Here is a 21,314-nt window from a genome sequence, read left to right on the forward strand (position 1 = left end):
ATTGGATGCAATACATCACATCATCCATGAAGTACAATTTCAAGACAGAACACCTTCGCAGTTGTTAAGCCAGCTTTGAGTGCAGGCTGGTTTGGAGGACATGCCTTACATCTCCTTGTGGACACTTTGGCTCATCAAATTTCACATTGACCAACAACTTCAGTTATTTTTGCACTCCACTCACAGATTGGAATCCAAACTTCGGTTAGTGGGTCAGGCGTATTGTATCAACTGTCACTGACAGCTTCTCCCAACAGCAGGCTTGTTGCCTACCAGGCTGCCCACACTGGCTAAATGGAAGGTCCAAGGGAATTCTAGCTCCAGTGTAAATTGAAGCCAGAGGTCAGCAGAGTCATGGACTGTGCTGTTAGAGTTGTTGCCAATGCAGAGGACTAGTGCCGTAGGGGGAAGACTTGAAGGAGCAGAGGAGGGGAAAATTTCACTGGCATTCACCTCAGTGTAGAACAGAAACCTGAGATTTCTGGTGGAGTCCAAGACGCAGTGTCTGGCGTTGGGAGGAGCCCACTTGTTAGGTGACTGACGAGAGTAAAGGTGCCCTGTGGTGTAGCTGTATTCTGTGACACCTAAATTGGCCCATGTGTTGACTTTGGAAAGGCACAAGCAGGATGCCAGGTTCTTGCCGTGTCACCGAAGGTCACACGGTACCAGCATAGTAGGTATGTGGGATGCAGAGTGGGCTGTGATGTAGTCGAACCATCTGATGAGCTGTGTTTCTGGTTAGCCAAGAGGCTGCAGTGGGGAGCACCAGAGGATGGAAGAGGACATGCCAGTGGCAGTCCACTAGGCACTAGGAGGTATTTTGTTGAGCTGCAGAAGCTTGTGCATGGACTCTACCAGTCATGTGCAGAGGAGATGGGCAGGAAGCATGAACGCTGCTACCAACATTAGAGGTAGACAACAAGCCAGCAGTACAGAGAAGATGTCAGTGGCAGATAATAAAATATGCCTGATCCACCAACTGAAGTTTAGATTCCAGTGTGTTGGTGCAGTGTGAACTATGAGGGTGCGACAGATGCTCAATGATGAGGGAATTTATAGTGACATATTTATGTGGAATAGGCAAGTTGAGAAGCAAATCATTAATAAGGTCTGTATGATCATGGAGATGGTTGATAAGGCAAATAAAGTGAGTGTCATCATTAATTATTCCATGAATATCCACAATGTTGTTCATCAAGGGAAACCATGTTTTTTGGTTCTGTTTCTGCAACTGAGGAAGTTTGGTGTATCTATTCACAGGAATGTATTGCAGTTGAACAGGTATGGCATGGGTTGATGAGCAGTTGGCAAAAAGGTAGGCAGTTGAGGAGGGAAGCAGACGAGTGATGTAGAGCAGGTGGATGAGGTAGGCAGAGGATGTGGCGCATCACCGAAGCCTGCGTGATGGGGGCAGGGACGGCACTGTCCATACATCACACACAGCATGGCTGGCACAGGAAGGAATCTGACAAGCACAAATGGGGTGATCATTGTCCTGGAAAAATGGTTTGGAAAGTTTGTAGGAAACAGTTTGGATGAGTGAGTGAAACATTGCACTGCACGTGGACTCACAGGCTGCTGAAGCAGTGAAGGTGGAAGTGTTGGTGTGGCAAGCTGATATGGCAATGTGGCTTCATGCTTCAAATCATGTGACACACTCTCTGGATACGCCAAATGAACCTGAGAACCAAACATGTTGTTCAGGACATAGTAGCAGCACTATATGTTGTTACTGGCATGACAGCATCACCCTGTTGAGGTTAGACACTGGAACATCAGTATGAAGTGAATGTATAAGTGCACATGAATCTGAGAAGTGCAATAAAGACAGAGTTTGCACTTCACAGTCAAAGTCCACTGTAGGAGCTGGAAACATAATTTGAGTCACAATGCAGCAAGAAATCCATTGTTTACAGGTCTTTGTGCAAAACCAGTAATGCACAATATGTATTTCATGGATGAAAGAAATAAATCAAGATTGCTAAAGTGGGAATGAGACACTACATCATAACATGTGACCATGTTATGTAATGAAGTGTATTTATTATGATATATTGATATGAAGCTATAATTCACTAATGATCACAATTGTCAGAGAAAATTGACAGAGTCAGAGATGATATTACTGAGTCAGATTCTCTAAAGTCCATTTGCTATCAATAGCCACCACAAGCTGAATGTATTTGAGACAGTAAGATTCCAAATTTGATTTTCTATCGGAAAAGAAATTTTTTCCAACTTTGCATGAAAAGCATATACTATGCAAATAACCTCTCATAACTGGATTTCATGCGGGAAAACAGAACAAATTCACTTAGGAGTTAATGTGAGTAATATAGCTGGTACACTTTTATTTCACAATCACTGACTTTTTTGTGGATTGAGGAGGTGCATCACTACATTTTATGTAAGAATTCTGGCCACATCTCCCACTCATGATTTAAATGGTCTTATAACATTGCTTAAAGAGACCTAAAAACAGTTTGATTGTGTCAGTAGGAAAATTCATGTGGAAGGGGGGAGGGAGGGGGAAGGGGCAGGATTGAGGCATAACTGCTGGCCATTACTTATCTTCAAGAGGCAAAAAACTGATCTTCATTTACTCTCATATTCATAACAAGTGAATCCTTCACAACCCAAGGATAGTGTGTGTACCAATAAATGTTTTCCTCTTTCCAAATAGTCAGTCACTATGATACACTGTGATAGGGAAAAAAGTCATCACATTTTTCAACAAGAAAATAATTTCCAGCATGAATTTTCACTCTGCAGTGGAGTGTTTGCTAATTTCAAGCTTACTGGCAGATTGAAACTGTTTGTCAGACTAGGACTAAAACCTGGAATCATTGCCCTTTGTGGGCAAGTTCTACTGACAGAGCTACCCAAGCAATTCACGAACCTCACACACACCTTTACTTCCACCAGTACCTGCTCTCCTAACTTCTGCGGAGTGAAAATTCATTCTGGTAACAATCCCCAAGATTGTGGCTAGCCCATGTCTCCACAATCTCTCTTCCATAAGTGCTAGTCCTGCAAGCTAAGCAGGAGAACTTCTGTGAAGTTTGAAGGAGAGCAGATGAGGCACTAGTGGAAGTAAGCCTGTGAAGACGGGCTGTGAACAATGCTTAGGTAGTGTAGTGAATCAAGAATTCTAGAACCACTCAGCATTCTACCATCTTGAACACATGATATTCTGGATACGAATGTGGGATCGTAGAATCCTACCTACCGCATGTCACATGTTTGTGTGTGAAGGTTTAAAATCAGTCGCGGGAAGAAAGTAGACGCAGCGGTTGGACGGCACCAACAAGTACCTGTCGGGCAGTCCGTATATGTTTTAGTGAGTGTGTAAGGAAGAAACATGGAGTTTATATGCAGCTCTGTGCTTTTTGTATCATTGACTATTGTTATTGAATCAAGAACAGTTGAAAAATACTCTTGGAAACTCTTGACACAGCCTTGTTAGAGGAAAGACTCATTTTATGATTCGTGTTAAGAAAGGTAATGGTATCCAAGCCAACTTTCTTTTAACTGTAACTCAATTTGTTTCTAATGTTTGGCTGTACAAGAGACGTACAGGAAGTTACATATTTATGCAGAAAGTGAGACTTTTATTGTGAATGGAGGTTAAATACACCATTAATTGAAGAAAAGTTAAGTTTGTATGTCTACTTATTTCATATGTAGAAAGTGTCTAAAAATTCCTGTACCTAGTGTTATTAGAAGGAGAAGAAGTCAAGAGGGAGTCCAGCAGCTGGCTATTGAGTGAAGAAGAGTGGCTGCAAATTCCATGTAAGTCATCTCGTAAAGACGTGGAAGGTGGTTTCGGGGAATAAGCCAATATAACCCAGATCCACACTCACACTTTAAGTCATCAGAATGTTAGAGTAGCCCAGTCGATAGATCATTTGCCCACAAACGGCAATGGTCCCAGATTCAAATCTCAGTCTAGCACACAGTATTAATTGGTCATGAAGTTTCAACAAAACAATTTTATCCTTTTGTAGTATTTCACCATTCAGACTGTTTTGATTGCAGTTATACCTCCACAAGGCAATGTTGGAACCACATTACCTTTGCAGTCCCAGTCCAGATTATGACATTATGCATCTCATATTTATATGTACATAATTTGTCTCAGGAGGGGCATTGTCAAATTATGTTTTTAATATTGTAAGCATTGTTACAAACATAATTTTGCAATGCCTTTCCTCAAACATACTATGCACAAATAATATGAGGTGCCTGCCATCTAAATAACCTCATTAATCGTGATGTGATTGGTTCTTATGGCAATGCCATCATTTTAATTATTTACTTTTGCAGAATAATCTTTGTCTTTTCAATTAAATAGAATGAAAACCAATTACAGCAAGATCTATGACAGCATGACATTTAAGTTTCTCTAGGACAATACTGTGAACTACACAATCAAATTTTTTCACACGTCACAGAAAATGCTGGTTGACATTAATTTATCATTTAAATTTGGTATAATCTGATTTGTGAATAGAAAAATGTTACATTCGGTGCAGAGACCATTTTGAAATCCAAATTGAGGCAGACTAAGCATTGTATTTTTGAACAGGTGTGTTACTGTTGTTGTGTACATGATATTTTTCATTATCTTTGAAGAGTAGGTAAGTAGTGTGACTGGTTCGCAATTACAAATATCTGTCTTGTTATTTCCTTCTCTGGACTCTGACAATAGCACATATAATCTGTGTATTCACTTCATACATGCCTGAATACGATGAAAATATGTGAAGAACAAGGTTTTAGTAATTTATTTGAAATACATCAATTACAAAGAAGCCGGCAGCACAAGCACACTAATCAGTATGACATCATATCCCATCTGGCCTGGATGCATGCTCTGATTCAGTTGGAAAGGGAGTCATAAAGCCATTGTATCCTTGCCTGAGGTAAGCTGGCCTACAACAACTGTAACTAGTCCTTGATATCCTGAATACTGGCACTAGCACAGTGTTGATGATTGAACTGGAGCCATACATGTTCTATTGGGAACATATCTGGGAATCATGCTGGCCACAGAGTACAAAAACAGATCTAGTTTTTCAAGAAACAATAAAAGATAGAAAACATTTTCCCGCATTTATTTGGTCATAATTTAATTCTGGAATCTGGTTTCCTGTTGCTGTGAGTACTTTGTTTGTTTACCTCAAAATCATCATTCCATGCAGCAAGGTGGAGAATTTGTCCAAGTGTGTCTTTACCACAACATGATGTTTCAGCTCCTGCTTTCAGTAGTGACTTCACAATCTGAAACAGATTTAATAAAATGAGTAACACAAGTAGAACACATTTCTACATTAATAAAACATAAATATTAAAACCCCAAAGAACCATTACTTAAAGACCTAAAAATATTAACTGTCCTCTCTTTATACATCTTTGATGTGTTTCTTTTTCTACGCCGCAGAACTGATCTATTTAAAAAAAAAAATCATTTTGAACATTCATATGACACAAGACATAAAAGAGAACTTCATGCTCACCTCTCATTGCTTAAAACTGCATGCTCAGACTCCTCACTATACAGCCATGAAAATTCACAACACAGTAAAAGGGTGTGACATAATGAATGTTGTTGTTGTTGTTGTTGTTGTTGTTGTGGTCTTCAGTCCTGAGACTGGTTTGATGCAGCTCTCTATGCTACTCTATCCTGTGCAAGCTGCTTCATCTCCTAGTACATACTGCACCCTACATCCTTCTGAATCTGCTTAGTGTATTCATCTCTTGGTCTCCCTCTACGATTTTTACCCTCCACGCTGCCCTCCAATACTAAATTGGTGATCCCTTGATGCCTCAGAACATGTCCTACCAGCCGATCCCTTCTTCTAGTCAAGTTGTGCCACAAACTTCTCTTCTCCCCAATTCTATTCAATACCTCCTCGTTAGTTATGTGATCTACCCATCTAATCTTCAGATTTCTTCTGTAGCACCACTTTTCGAAAGCATCTATTCTCTTCTTGTCCAAACTATTTATCGTCCATGTTTCACTTCCAGACATAATGAATATGAAGATAAATATTTTAAAAAGAATGTTACATGATTTTCTAATTGAACAATGCTACTACTCTGTGGAAGATTTCATGAAGGATGAAGTGATACTTTGAGCTGGACCCCTAAAATGGAATAAAAATTTATGACTGTATTGTATGTATTGTATGTTAACCGGGGACCTAGAAATGACGGAGAGGCTCCATCCTTGCCACAGCCGCAGTGGTCCACGACCCCACGACGACTACCGCAGTCCACTTCACCCCTCCACCGCCCCACACCAAACCCATGTGGTTCAGCCCACGGTGGACCCCCCAGGGATCATCTCACACCAGACGAGTCTAACCCCTATGTTTGCGTGGTAGAGTAATGATGGTGTACACATACGTGAAGAACTTGCTTGTGCAGCAATTGCCAACATAGTCTAACTGAGACAGAATAGGGGGAACTAGCCCGCATTCGCCGAGGCAGATGGAAAACCACCTAAAAACCATCCACAGACTGGCTGGTTCACTGGACCTCAACACAAATCCGCCTGGCAGATTCATGCCGGGGACCAGGTGCTGCTTCCCACCCGGAAAGCCATGCGTTATACCGCACAGCCAACCGGGCGGGCAAAATTTATGATAGTTATAGTAGATGCAAATACTGAAAGTTTGAAAAATTGCAAGTAAGTAATTGCTCCACAAAGTATTATTGCAAGTGTGACAAAATTTTAAATAAGCAAATTGTAACCCTGACATGTCTCCTGTACATCAGACGTATGTTCTGAAATTGTGTACATTATGAGATGAATAAAACACATTACATTACATTACATATAACTATAGATTCTGTACCTAAATATCTATCATAGAAGCTGCATATTTGTGCACAAATAAAATCCTACAGAGCTCAACAAAAATTAATTAATTCATTTATTGCCAAGTCAGGTATTGGGAGATTACAAGAAGTTTAGAGGGTTACGCACTAATGTATGTAACCCTCTAATTAGAGCTTTGTATACAACTTATAGGTCTGAAGATGACCACAGTAGTGGTTGAAACCGGTCACCTTGTTAAATAAATCGTGATCAAGACTGTTTTTAATAGTAATTATCAACAAAAATTGTTATGCAGATAGTTAAATTTATACTAAAACAAAACATATGTGCAAATTTTATTGGTTTTCAAATAGCTATGAAGCTACATTTATATCAGTACCTTGATAAGCTGTGTCATCAGATATCTTTAAGTAAATATTTGTACCTACTAAAGGTTTAAACTGTATATATATCCAAAATAGCGCTGTAAGTACTGGAATTTAAAGTTCAGTGAGTTAATGTTTTCCCAAAACAGATTTTCTTAGATTACATATTATCATTTGGCAAACATGGTGTATGTATCTTCCTGTAAACAATGGGCTGTAGGAAACTGCTCTTTTATACTGAGTATTTTGTGATAGTCATCTCTATTCCAGCATTATAATACTGAATGTCTTTATTTATTATGTAAGTCAATTAATTTCATGTTCCATGGATCATTTTAGAAGATATATCATGACAACGTGGAACAACATATAGCAGATGTGAGTTAGTTAATTTCCACCCAGCACCTTTTACACATTACAATAATAGAAATTCAGAATATAAGGAGTTGACAAAGAGAAACTTTTTCAGTTTGTTTTCAAACTTTGCTTTGCTGTCTGTCAAACAGTTTATATCACTAAGTGATCAAAAATTTTAGCTGCAGCGCTGTGTACCCCTCTTTGTGCTAAAGACAATCTTAAAACAGAATACTGGATATCATTTTGTCTTCTGCTATTATGCTATTATAATTACATACATCTTTTTTTTTTTTTTTTTTTTTTTTTTTTTTTTTTTTTTTTTTCCCCCACTCCTTAAACAGATGTCTGCAAGATCATCATGTATGAGCACCAAATATTATTCTTACAGCACATTTTTGAGCAGTAAGAGTTAGTGAAAATGAGTTACCATATCCATAATGTCCTATATACCCTCATCCACAATAACAATTTCCTTAAGCAGATGCTCAGAGAACCCATTTAGTATACTGTACTTACTGAAAAAGTCTTTATAAACTTTTATAGCAAGAGTTCTGACTTCACCCTTGTAGAGGCTACATCACTTATCCAGAGTGACAGTAAATTTTGCACACCAGATCTCTGTCCAATGTTGCAGATATGCATGTATTCATCCATAGTTGTTGTTGCTATTGAGATCTTTAGTTAAAAGACTGATCTGATGCAGCTCTACCTGTTGGTCTATTCACTTCATGTCTCTTCACCTCTGCGTAACTCCTGCAACCAACATCCACATTGGCAGCCAGGCGACTAGCGCGAGTTTTGGTGTTCTCGTAAAGATAAGTCATTTTAGATTATAAAACATATAGATTAGTACTGAATACGTGGTAAATAAGTGTATTAGTGTGCCGTTTAAGTCTACCATTAAAGGTTTCATTTTTCTTTACGTAATATAGCAGAAAACACGAAAAGACCGTACAGTCGTATTTTCTGTTTACGTTCTGCTGAAGCAAGTCTATAGAATTTCGTTTAGTTGTTCCTTGCTCTCTCCAGCAATTTAACTTAGCGTACCTCTTCATTATTTAACTAGCATTTCCGGAAAGTAGCGTAAAGTTTAAGTTGTTGTTTCAGAAACTTTGCACTTTTGTTTTTGTTTACACACAGTTGCGTAAACAGTTGCGTATAGGCCAAATTTGTGTAACCATATTTTCGTGTTTATCTGTAATTTAACTGACTTATTCTTAATAAACTATTACGTTTATCATGAGTGAAAAGTGCTTGACTTGCCGTAGAATTGTTAGGTCGGGGCTTTGGTGTGATGGGTGCTGTAGTTTTTTTCCATGTGGGTGACTGTAGTGGCGTGGGAATAGGGGAAGTAAATGAGACTCATCAGTGGTTTTGTAGGATTTGTAGTAGAGATAGGAAGATACTAGAACAGGAGGGGAAAATTGCCGCCCTTCAGGCTGAGTTAGACAAGGCCAGGGGAGATCTTGACAGGTTAAGGAGGGAGAAGGGTAAAGAGAGGTGGGAAGTGGCAACAGGCAACAGGAAGAACAGGCCTAGAACTTTGTCTGACAGCTTTATGGTGAATGTGGAAAATAGATTTGACCTGTTGCTTCAGTTAGAAGCTGGTGAGCCTCAAGCAGTTGCAGGTGTAGACAGGGCACAACAAACTTTCAGCAGCAAATTGAAAAGTAAGAATGTAGGGAAATCAGTAAAGAGAAAGAAAGTGTTGTTGTTAGGTAGTTCCCATGGAAGAGGTGTTGGCCAACTTTTGCAGGATGAACTACGATCAGAATACCAGGTCACCAATTTTTTTAAACCTAGTGCTGGTCTGGAGCAGGTGACAGAGGACTTAGGATCACTTTGCAAAGATTTCACTAAGGAAGACACCGTGGTTATAGTGGGTGGGGCAGGTAACAGTATTGACAGAGATCCTGGGTACAGTATAGAGTGTGACCTGGCGAAGATTGCGTCAGCATCGAAGCATACTAGTGTTGAGTTTGTATCTGTTCTTGGGCGCCATGACCGACCTCATTTGAACTCTTCTGTCAAGAGAGTTAATTTGGAGCTGGAACGGCTGCTCATGTCGGGTGCGGGGTCACACATTGGTGTGGTTCCTGTTGATTCTCTCAGTAGGTGGGATTATACTAGGCATGGCCTTCACCTCAACAGGAAGGGGAAGGGTAAATTGGCTGGGGAAATAGCAGAAAAGTTAAAGGGGGGAGGCACTATCATGAGTGGTAAAATACCAGTGGTTATAGGATTCAGAAAAGACCCTTTTTTAGGGTAGGGAGGACAGAAAGAAAGCAAATTTTAAGAGAGGTTAGAACTGAGACAAATCTTCAGTTTGAGAAAGAAATCAAAAAACATAATTCCAGCTTATTACATCAGCATAAACAGCCATTGGTTAAGAATTTTCAACTGTCAGCAGATATTTTAACTCCACCCAATCTTAACTCAGTCAATGAGAAATGTCAGCTATCTTTATTGCATCAAAATATTCGAGGACTGAGAAATAAAATTAATGAATTAACTATCTGCATAGATGAATTAGAGTCTTCAAACCCAGCTGACATAATCTGCCTCTCTGAACATCATGTGACCACTGGTATAGAACTTTTAAGTGTTACAGGGTTTAGGTTAGCATCTCACTTTTGTAGATCAGAAATGGAGAAAGGAGGAGTTGCCACATTCATCAGGAACTGTCATAAATTTAAGAACATAGACATTCATAAATTTTGCCTAGAACAGCATATGGAAGCATGTGCAACAGAATTAGAATTTCACAAAAAATCCTTCATAATATTAAGTGTATATCGAGCACCTGCAGGTAACTTTAATCTGTTTGTCAACCACCTTGAAGCTGTACTGGCCCATTTAACAACCAAAAACAAAGAAATAGTGGTTGCTGGTGATTTCAATGTAGATTTCCTTAAAGACTCACCCAATAAGAACTTGTTTGAGGTAGTAACACTATCATTCAACTTAATTCCCACAGTAAAGTTCCCCACTAGGATAGCCACTTGCTCACAAACAGCCATTGATAATATCTTTATAGAAAAGTCCAATGAACAAAATTATATTACAAAACCAATAGTCAATGGCCTCTCAGACCATGACATGCAGTTCCTTCTGTTAAATGTTAATACTGAACAGGATATAAAATCTGTTAAATCTGAGCTCAAAAGGGTAATCAGTAAGCCAAAAATTGATTATTTTAGGACACTCCTCAGAGACATTCACTGGACTGATGTTTACAGCGTTCATGGCATGAATGAAAAATATAACATTTTTGCTAATAAAGTGCTTACCTTATTCGAACACTGCTTTCCCCCAAAACTTACCAAGGTTAGAGCAAAGTCTACAAAGAAGCCATGGATTACTCGAGGAATAGGGGTATCTTGTAAAACAAAAAGAAAACTGTATCTGTCACTCCGAAACATTTCCAATGTTGATGCTATAGCACATTATAAGAAATACTGCAAAATATTAAAGACTGTAATACGGATGTCAAAGCAAATATATTACAAGGAAAAGATAGTCATATCAGATAACAAAATAAAGACAATATGGGATATAGTGAAGGAGGAGACCGGTAGAACCAGGCATGAAGAGGAACAAATAGCATTAAGAGTAAATGATACATTGGTGACAGATGCGTATAGTGTTGCAGAACTTTTTAACAAACATTTTATAACTGTTACTGACAAGATGGGGTTGTCAGGTTCGGTAGATGCTGCTATGGATTACCTTAGACCAGACATTTCAAGTAACTTCCTTAATATGAATTTGACCCTCACTACCCCAACAGAAATAATGTCCATCATAAAATCTTTAAAATCAAAAACATCTAGTGGGTATGATGAAATATCAACAAAGTTAATTAAAGAATGTGATTCTGAGCTAAGTAACATATTAAGCTATCTGTGTAACCAGTCGTTTATTAGTGGAATATTTCCTGAATGGCTGAAATATGCTGAAGTTAAGCCACTGTTTAAGAAGGGAGATAAAGAAATAGCATCAAATTTCCGTCCAATTTCACTGTTGCCAGCATTCTCAAAAATTTTCGAAAAAGTAATGTACAGTCGTCTTTATAACCATCTTATCTCAAATAACATACTGTCAAAGTCACAGTTTGGATTTCTAAAAGGTTCTGATATTGAGAAGGCTATCTACACTTACAGTGAAAATGTGCTTAATTCATTAGACAAAAAATTGCAGGCAACTGGTATATTTTGTGATCTGTCAAAGGCATTTGACTGTGTAAATCACAATATCCTTTTAAGTAAACTAGAATTATAGTATAACAGGAAATGCTGCAAAATGGTTCAAATCTTATATCTCTGGCAGGAAACAAAGGGTGTTATTAGGAAAGAGACATGTATCAAGCTATCAGGCCTCATCCAACTGGGAACTAATTACATGTGGGGTCCCACAAGGTTCCATTTTGGGGCGCTTACTATTTCTTGTGTATATCAATGACCTTTCATCAGTAACATTACCAGATGCCAAGTTTGTTTTGTTTGCCGATGACACAAACATTGCAATAAATAGCAAGTCAAATGTAGTCTTAGAAAGATCAGCCAATAAAATATTTGTGGACATTAATCACTGGTTCCTAGCCAATTCTTTGTCACTAAACTTTGAAAAAACACACTACATGCAGTTCAGAACTTGTAAGGGGTGTCCCAAGAGTATATGTCTAACATACGATGACAAGAAGATAGAAGAAGTGGACAGTGTTAAATTCTTGGGATTACAGCTTGATAATAAATTCAACTGGGAGGAGCACACCACAGAACTGCTGAAGCGTCTTAACAAATCTCTGTTTGCAATGCGAATTTTGTCAGACATAGGGGATATAAAAATGAAAAAGCTGGCATACTATGCTTACTTTCATTCCATAATGTCATATGGGATTATTTTTTGGGGTAATTCATCAAGCCAAGCTAAAGTTTTCTGGGCACAAAAACGTGCAGTGAGAGTTATATGTGGTGTGAACTCAAGAACATCCTGCAGAAGCCTGTTTAGGGAACTAGGGATACTAACTACTGCTTCCCAATATATTTATTCCTTAATGAAATTTGTCATTAAAAATATATCACTTTTTCAAACCAACAGCTCAATTCATGGAATCAATACTAGAAATAAGAATAATCTTCACAAGGATTTAAAGTCACTTAGTCTTGTACAAAAAGGTGTGCATTATTCAGGAACACACATTTTCAATAACTTGCCAGCAGCCATAAAAATCTTAACAACCAATGAAATTCAGTTTAAGAGAAGCCTAAAGGATTTATTGGTGGCCAACTCCTTCTACTCCATTGATGAATTCCTTAGTAAAACCAACTGATTTGTATATAAGTACAACATAACTTCTGCACAATTTCAGTGCAGTAATGTGTTCATTGAAAATTTGTGTGTGTGTGTGTGTGTGTGTGTGTGTGTGTGTGTGTGTGTGTGTTAGTATAATCTAACTCCTGCACCATTTCAGTGCAGTAATGTGTTCATTGTAAATAAGTATTACAGTAGTTGTATTACCTTATAAATAAATAAAAAACTTTTTTATTTTAAATTCAGTGCATTAGTATTTGTAAAATTACTCTTGTATTACATGTTTATTACCTTATAAATAAATAAAAAACTTTTTTATTTTAAATTCAGTGCATTAGTATTTGTAAAATGACTTTCATATAGTGTTCATTAAAAAATGACAATCATTCCACTTGGGCCCTGTGGAATGGTACATTAGCTTATTTGTTTTAATTGTAAATATTTGTCATGTATTGTTGTTTTTCTGACATGTTCCACATCCTGGAGGACCTCCTCACTACGGATCAATTGGAATGAAAGTAAATCTAATCTAATCTCTAATCAGTCAGGCCTTTGGTGTCCCTCTATGATGGAACTCGTTTTTTTCATGGCCTTTGACTCATAACTGTCATTTGGTTTATTTACAAGTTGTAGATAGCATTTGATCCCAGTATTTCATCCCTGGTAAGTGCACCTACAATTTAAAAGAGTGTATTCCAGTCACAAATATCAAAAACTCCTTCTAAATTTACAAATTATATAAATGTGGAGTTGTTTCTCTTCAACATTTCTTCAAATATAAGTTGGAGTATCAGTATCGCTTTGCATGTTCCTACGTTTCTCCAGAAACCAACCTGATCTTTCCCCATGCCTGCTTCAAACCACTCATTCAGTCCTTCTGTAAATAATTCAGGTTATGAATTAGCAACCATTACTTGTTTTAAAATGATTGGTTGATAATACTCATACCAGTCAGCATCTTCCTTCTTTAGTATTGGGCTTTCTTCTTGAAGTGTGAGAGTATTTTGCTTGTCTGTCACACTCTACATACCATGAAGGCAATTTTCTAATGGCCATCTCACCCAAGAATTAAAAAATGATAGTAGCATTTTTAAACACAGCTGACTGACTGTGTGTGTGTGTGTGTGTGTGTGTGTGTGTGTGTGTGTGTGTGTGCGCGCGCGCGCATGTCTAAAAATTTATTCAGTGTATACATATGAAAGTACACTGTGACAAAAAATTAAAGCCTCTCTCATAGAAAGAAAAAGTTAAGGTTCTCAGTGTCCAGCATGTGTCTCAAAGTGTGATTAAATATGTACACAGTGCCTGTCCAGTCAAATAAGAATAATACTTTTTTGAGGGGTACTGATGAAGTTTTAAGTATCACATCAAAAATTAAATCTGTAATTGGTTTTTGTCTTTCTGTAGATACAGCCTGCAGTTTTGGCACACACTGAAATCTTCACACCATATTACTTGAACACATCACTATAGCAAACAGAATTAAATGGAATATTATGAGGTAATTCATTTTCTCCATTTGAAGGGGAACAACACTGCAGTAATCCACGGCAAGTCGGTGAAGGTGCATGGCAACAATGCAACATCTTATGAATGAATGACACTTCCATTGTGATCAAACAATTCTACATGATGAATAACAGAGTGGAAAGCCATATATCTGTGGAGAACCAGGAATCATGAAAGAAGTAGAGGCTCTGATACTCAAAGACAAGCACACAACAACTGAGGTGGTGCTAGAAGAAGTGAAAATCAGCCATAGGTCAGTTTTCAAAATCTTGCATTGACATTTTTAAAATGAGAAAGTTTGCCACCCACTGTGTTCCGCAACTCCTCAAACCCATTCAAAATATCTGCCAATTCAGGCCAATTCAGATGACTTCCTTAGCCACCTAATCCCCATGGACGAGTGCTGGCATGTATCACTATGACCTCGAGACAATGGTGCAAAGCAACCAACGGAAACAAATGCCTAACCATCATCAGACAAAGTGATGCTGAGTATTTTTTTGGGACTGCCATTGTGTGATGATAACAGACTATTCCTGTAAGAGGCAAAGTATCATAGGATCATATTATCAAAATCTCCTGATAAGATTGTATGAGGCTATCAGCTTGAAGGATGACTGGAAGCTGACCAGTGGGATGTTTTTGCTCCACAGCAAACCAACACATTTTCCATAAGATGCAGTCACATGTACTGCTTCTTGTGCTACCAGATTTTGCCTCAGTTCACATGTTCACTTTGGCAAGCTTCCCAATGACTTCTTCCTCTTTCATTGGATGATGAAATGATTGTGTGCAAGCAGTTCCAGACTGACAATGGCATGATTTCCAATATGGAATGTTTCCTGAATGGCCAAAATGTAGACTACTACAATCAAGATCTCTGCCAAACAATCCATTGGAGAGGAAAATGTGTCATATTGAAGGATGAATACACAGAGAACGGCAATCATCATCACAGAGTTTCATGGATGCAGCTAGATTTTCAAGGTGATATTTAAAACTTTAAGACTTCCATCTCATAACACAAATAAATAAAATTTAAAATAATAAAAGTCAACTGTTTGCCTGTAAACATGTAAACGTGGTAGATATTCTATGTTTAAGTGAACATTTTTGTAAAGAGGATGAGCTTGGGTACAAAGAATTGGACGATTACACACTATTTAGTTGCTATTGCAGAAAACAGCACTTAAGTGGTGGGGTAGCAATATATGCAAAAACATCTCTTGCACCAAACTGTGGCAGGACAGATCTCAATACTCTTTGTGACAAAATGCATTTTGAAATATCAGGTCTAGTAATTGAGAGTCTTAAGCTAATGGTAGTAGAAGTGTAAGGCCACCTAGTGGTGACCCCCATGTCTTTCTGGAGAAACTGAAGGAACTCTTACTGTACATATGTATACCGAAATGGAGAAAATACAATATTGTCATTGGAGGGGATATCAATTCACGTATTATATCCTGCTGGACAGAAAAACTGTGACAGAGCTCAAAAATGTGCTTCAGCAATTTAATCTGTACTATGTTAACTGCAGACGTACCAGAGACTCATCCTGTCTAGACAATATATTTACAAATATTAAGAGAACTTGTATGTCCACTGATGTAATCAGCTTCCTTTTCTCAGACCATGATGCAGTATATCTTAGTCTTAATAATGTAACTTCAGACTGCACCAAGCCAGAATCTAAAATTGTGATTACTTGACCAGTCAGCAGAGAGAGGGTGGATAAGTTTACACATGCCCTCACTTATTTCAGTTGGGACACACGTTTTATCAGGCTTCAACACTGTTCAGCTGATATTGTTTTCACCAGGTTTTTCTCCATATTTTTAAATATATTTGAAAATAACATCCCTCTGAAAAAATGTACATTGAATATTAGTAGTAATTACAAGAAAAGGAAAATGAAGGAATGGTATACTCCACAGTTAGGGCAACTGAGAAATACTGTTATGCTGTATTCTAGTCTGTACAAAACCAGTAAATCAGAACTGTGTAAAGAACTGTATGCTAAAGCTAAAATCAAGTATAGGAAAGCAATAAATGAAGCAAAGAAACTGCATAACACAATAAACATTGAAAAATCTAACAATAAATGCAAAAAGGCCTGGAGTGTAATAAACTCCATTGCACACACTAAACACAAAGAGGAAATCACCATTCCCCAGAAGAATTTAATAAATATTGCCTTCAGTCCATTGAAGAAATTAGCCCATGAAAAAGCACTTAGCATTATTGATAGCTGCTTTGAAAAGCTTCCCCCAAGCACCTTCACTTTCACAGAAGTGAGCCCAAATAATATCCTAAAAATTTCAAACCTTCAGTTAGTGTTGATTACTATATGTCATGTAATTTGTTGAAAGATGTTATTGACTGTGTGATTTATCCTTTAATGACTATGGAACGCGCTCCCCTGTGATCTGCGTCTTATCCAGAACCACTCAACATTCAAGAGGGAACTCAAGACTTACATATTAGGAACGGTATAGCCACCATTGTTGTGCCCCTCTCATCTTTTTCTTTCTCCTCTCCATCATAGCTTCGAATTTTACCATTCTATTTCTCTTCCTCTAACCTATCTACCTCTTCTATATCTCTTTCACCCCATTCCATCGTCTTTTGTCTCTGCTTGATGAGAATAAATCACAAGCTGCAAGAATATAACGAGAAAATTCCCAACTAGCAATAGGACTGACATTCATAAAAGAAAAATATGTTTACTTTCATATACATAGTCATTATTATTATTATTATTATTATTATTATTATTATTCTTGATTGTTATAATTATTTTTTGATTGTTATAATTATCATTGTACTACTTTTATAATCTCTATTTTTTTTCTTTAACATTAATACTGTATAACATGTTATATGTCCTTAATGTTCTGTAGAAACTGAAATTTGTTGAATCTGAGTATGCCTGGTTAGGTGTAAGAGGACCTGAAGGCCCTAATCTTGCCAGGTAAAATAAATGGATAAATAAATAAAAATAAATAAATTTTTGTGTTAACAAATGCCTAGTTGAAAGTAAGTTCTCCGACATACTAAAAATTTCTAGAGTTGTGCCCATATATAAAAAAGGGGAAAATAACTGTCCTGCTAGTTACAGACCTATACCCATAACCCCAGTTTTTTCAAAATTTTTAGAAACAATTATGTGTGAGCAAGTTTGTGTCTACTTGGGTAAACTAAATATAATTAGTGATAAACATTTTCGATTTAGGAAAGGCAAATCCACAACAGATGCAATGGACGCCCTCGTAAAATTAGTCCTAGATGTGTTTGAGGCTACGGACTATGCCCAGGCTACATTTTGTGACCTGAGCAGAGCCTTTGACTGTGTAGAGCATGACACTGTGCCAAATAAGGTAGTTTACTATGGTTTTGATGACAACAGTATAAATATGTTCAGGTCTTTTCTAGAGAACCATCAACAAGTTGTGCATTGGTGGGGAAAAATCAAATTTGGTTAATGTTGGTACAGAGTGCCTCAAGGGTCAGTGCTTGGACCTTTACTGTTTATATTAATGATTAATGATCTGCCCTTGTTCATAAATTCTCACACAATATTGCATGCTGATGACACAACTTTTCTACATAAAAGCTCTGATCTAGGTACACTGAAAACACTGACCAAAAATACCCTTGCTCAGTCCTCATTCTGGTTCAAACCTAATGGCTTCTTACTAAATGAAAACAAAACCCAGACACTTTACTTTAGCCTCAAAGAGATTCATAACTATCAAGAATTAGAAACTGTTAAATTTTTAGGTGTTATTATTGACAATAAATTGACATGGGAACCACAAATTAAAATCATATTGGCTAGGCTTTAAAGAGTTATTTATCTAATTAGAAATTTAAAAAGACATGTTCCCAATGACTATGTGAGATCAGCATATTTTGCCTTCTTCCAAAGCATCATCTCTTATGGAATCTTACTGTGGGGTAATAGCTGCCATGTAAATGACATTTTACTTTTACAGACAAAAGTAGCAAGAATAATAACAAGTTCTGATAAAACAGAACATTGTAAACCTCTGTTTATTAAATTGCAGTGTCTTACAGTAGTAAACTTATTCATCTATGATGTTTTATTGTACATTAGAAACAATGTCTCTAATTTTGTGTTGAGAAGTGATATTCATAGCAATAATACTAGAAACAGAACATCTGTAGATGTGCTATATCATAGCTTATCAAAATAGTTCTTGGACTAAGGATGTTTAATAGACCAAGTGTTGACTTTAAAGAACTGCCTGTAAATATTTTTAAAGCTAAATTATACAAGCTACTAGTAAACAATCCATTTTGTATCATTGATGAATTTTTTGAAGATGAAAATACTGTATTCTAACGTGTACCTATTTTATGTAAACCAATTTACATCGATATAGTAGTTAATATAGAAATATATGCTCTTGACTTTGTCTATTGCTGTAATCAGCCAAATGACAATAAAATTATTATTATTATTATTATTATTATTATTATTATTATGCTTTTACAAGATGGATGGTTACAAAATAACCTTTCACAGACTGTCTATTTCATTTGCTGTTACTGAAGAGTCCATATTTATTCTGAAACAGTTTGCTAATTCCTCACTTTACAATATAATGGGATATTTAGCTGATAAGTGATTCAGTGACCTCCCATATCTGATAGTCATTTTTTTCACTTTATTGTTTCCAGCCCTCTATTATTTTTATGTACTGACACAATTACCTTGTTCAGTATCAAATATAAGGCACTTAGTTATGTCTAGTACACTACTGGCCATTAAAATTACTACACCACGAAGATGACGTGCTACAGACGTGAAATGTAACTGACAGGAAGAAGATGCTGTGATATGCTAATGATTAGCTTTTCAGAGGATTGACACAAGGTTGGCACCAGTGGCGACACCTACAATGTGCTGACATGAGGAAAGTTTCCAACCGATTTCCCATACACAAACAGCAGTTGACCAGCGTTGCCTGGTGAAACGTTGTTGTGATGCCTTGTGTAAGGAGGAGAAATGTGTACCATCACGTTTCGACTTTGATAAAGGTCAAATTGTAGCCTATTACAATTGTGGTTTATCGTATCGTGACAATGCTGCTTGCTTTGGCCGAGATCCAATGACTGTTAGCAGAATATGGAATCGGTCGGTTCAGGAGGTAATACGGAACGCTGTGCTGGATCCCAACGGCCTCGTATCACTAGCAGTCGAGATGACAGGCATCTTATCTGCATGGCTGTAATGGATCGTGCATCCACGTCTCGATCCCTGAGACAACAGATGGGGACGTTTGCAAGACAACAACCATCTGCAGGAACAGTTCGACAACGTTTGCAGCAGCATGGACCATCAGCTCGGAGACCATGGCTGCGGTTACCCTTGATGCTACATCACAGATAGGAGCGCCTGCGATGGTGTACCCAACGACAAACCTGGGTGCATGAATGGCAAAACGTCATTTTTTTTTTTTTTCGGCTGAATCCAGGTTCTGTTTACAGCATCATGATGGTCGCATCCGTGTTTGGCGACATCATGGTGAATGCACATTGGAAGTGTGTATTTGTCATTGCCATACTGGCGTATCACCCGGCGTGATGGTATGGGGTGCCATTGGTTACGCGTCTCAAGTCACCTCTTGTTTGCATTTACGGCACTTTGAACAGTGGACATTACATTACAGATGTGTTATGACCCGTGGCTCTGCCCTTCATTCCACCCCTGTGAAATCCTACATTTCAGCAGGCTAATGCACGACCACATGTTGCAGGTCCTGTACGGGCCTTTCTGGATACAGAAAATGTTCAACTGCTGCCCTGGCCAGTGCATTCTACAGATCTCTCACCAATTGAAAATGTCTGGTCAATGGTGGTCAAGCAACTGGCTCATCACAATACGCCAGTCACTACTGTTGATAAACTATGGTATCGTGTTGAAGTTGCATGGGCAGCTGTACCCGTACACGCCATTCAAGTTCTGTTTGGCTCAATGCCCAGGCGTATCAAGGCTGTTATTACAGCCAGAGGTGATTGTTCTGGGTACTGATTTCTCAGGATCTATGCACCCAAATTGCATGAAAATGTAATCACATGTCAGTTCTAGTATAATATATTTGTCCAATGAATACCCGTTTATCATCTGCATTTCTTCTTGGTGTAGCAATTTTAATGGCCAGTAGTGTATTTGCAAACACTTTCAGCATACAGGTATTTAAAAAATGTACATGGGTATTGATGAAGCTGGAAGAAAACAAATGCTTACATGATAACAGTGTTGTTCTGCTGCCAAACTCAAAGCTGTCTTCCCATCTTCATCAGGTGATTTGTAATCTGCACCTGCTGCTAGCAACTCCTGTACCACATACCTCATGTCATAATGATAGCGAAAGGTTAAGAGTCCTCTGTGTACTGGTGTCTGTCCCTTCTTATCAACTGAGTGTGTGAATTGTGGACATTTATCCCACAAGAATCTAAAATTGTCCATATTTGCCAGTGTTCTGTGAAGTGCAGTCCTTCCAAGCACATCCTTTATTGAAAGGTCAGCCCCAGCATCAACAAGAAGCCTTATAACCTGCAAAAGGCAAAAAGACCATTCAAATATCTTGTGAAAGTAAATATAGTAAATGAACACTTCACTAACATTATTTTTAAGTGTATTGTCATTCAAATACATATAACATATTGAAACACATCAGATTAGCAGCCATCAGGCTGCCCGTCATAGTATGTTTTACTGCTTGCCACACTCCTTCAGGTGGGGCTGTGATTCAGCCGAATCACCGCTGATAAATCATGACAGTAGTAGAAAGTTCACTCAGAACATTTTTTAACTCTGTTTTGTTTGGTGCTAAAAGAATGTTACATCAGCATTGTTGTTGTTGTTGTTGTTGTTGTTGTGGTCTTCAGTCCTG

The 21,314-nt window shown here is 37.8% G+C and overlaps 1 protein-coding gene across 5 annotated transcripts in view; it reads right to left on the bottom strand.

Moving 5' to 3' along the window:
* Window positions 1-21,314, bottom strand: part of LOC126240775 (serine/threonine-protein phosphatase 6 regulatory ankyrin repeat subunit C-like) — an 881,520-nt gene that overhangs the window by 195,854 nt on the left and 664,352 nt on the right. For all 5 annotated transcript variants that reach the window (XM_049947953.1, XM_049947951.1, XM_049947950.1 and 2 more), the window contains 2 exons: window positions 20,666-20,974; window positions 5,182-5,283 (listed from right to left, as the gene is read on the bottom strand). In XM_049947953.1, coding sequence (XP_049803910.1) covers window positions 5,182-5,283; window positions 20,666-20,974 — 411 coding nt within the window. The remainder of the gene's footprint in view (window positions 1-5,181; window positions 5,284-20,665; window positions 20,975-21,314) is intronic.

The sequence above is a fragment of the Schistocerca nitens genome, chromosome 1, assembly GCF_023898315.1.
Source record: "Schistocerca nitens isolate TAMUIC-IGC-003100 chromosome 1, iqSchNite1.1, whole genome shotgun sequence".
Classification (NCBI taxonomy): Eukaryota; Metazoa; Arthropoda; class Insecta; order Orthoptera; family Acrididae; genus Schistocerca; species Schistocerca nitens.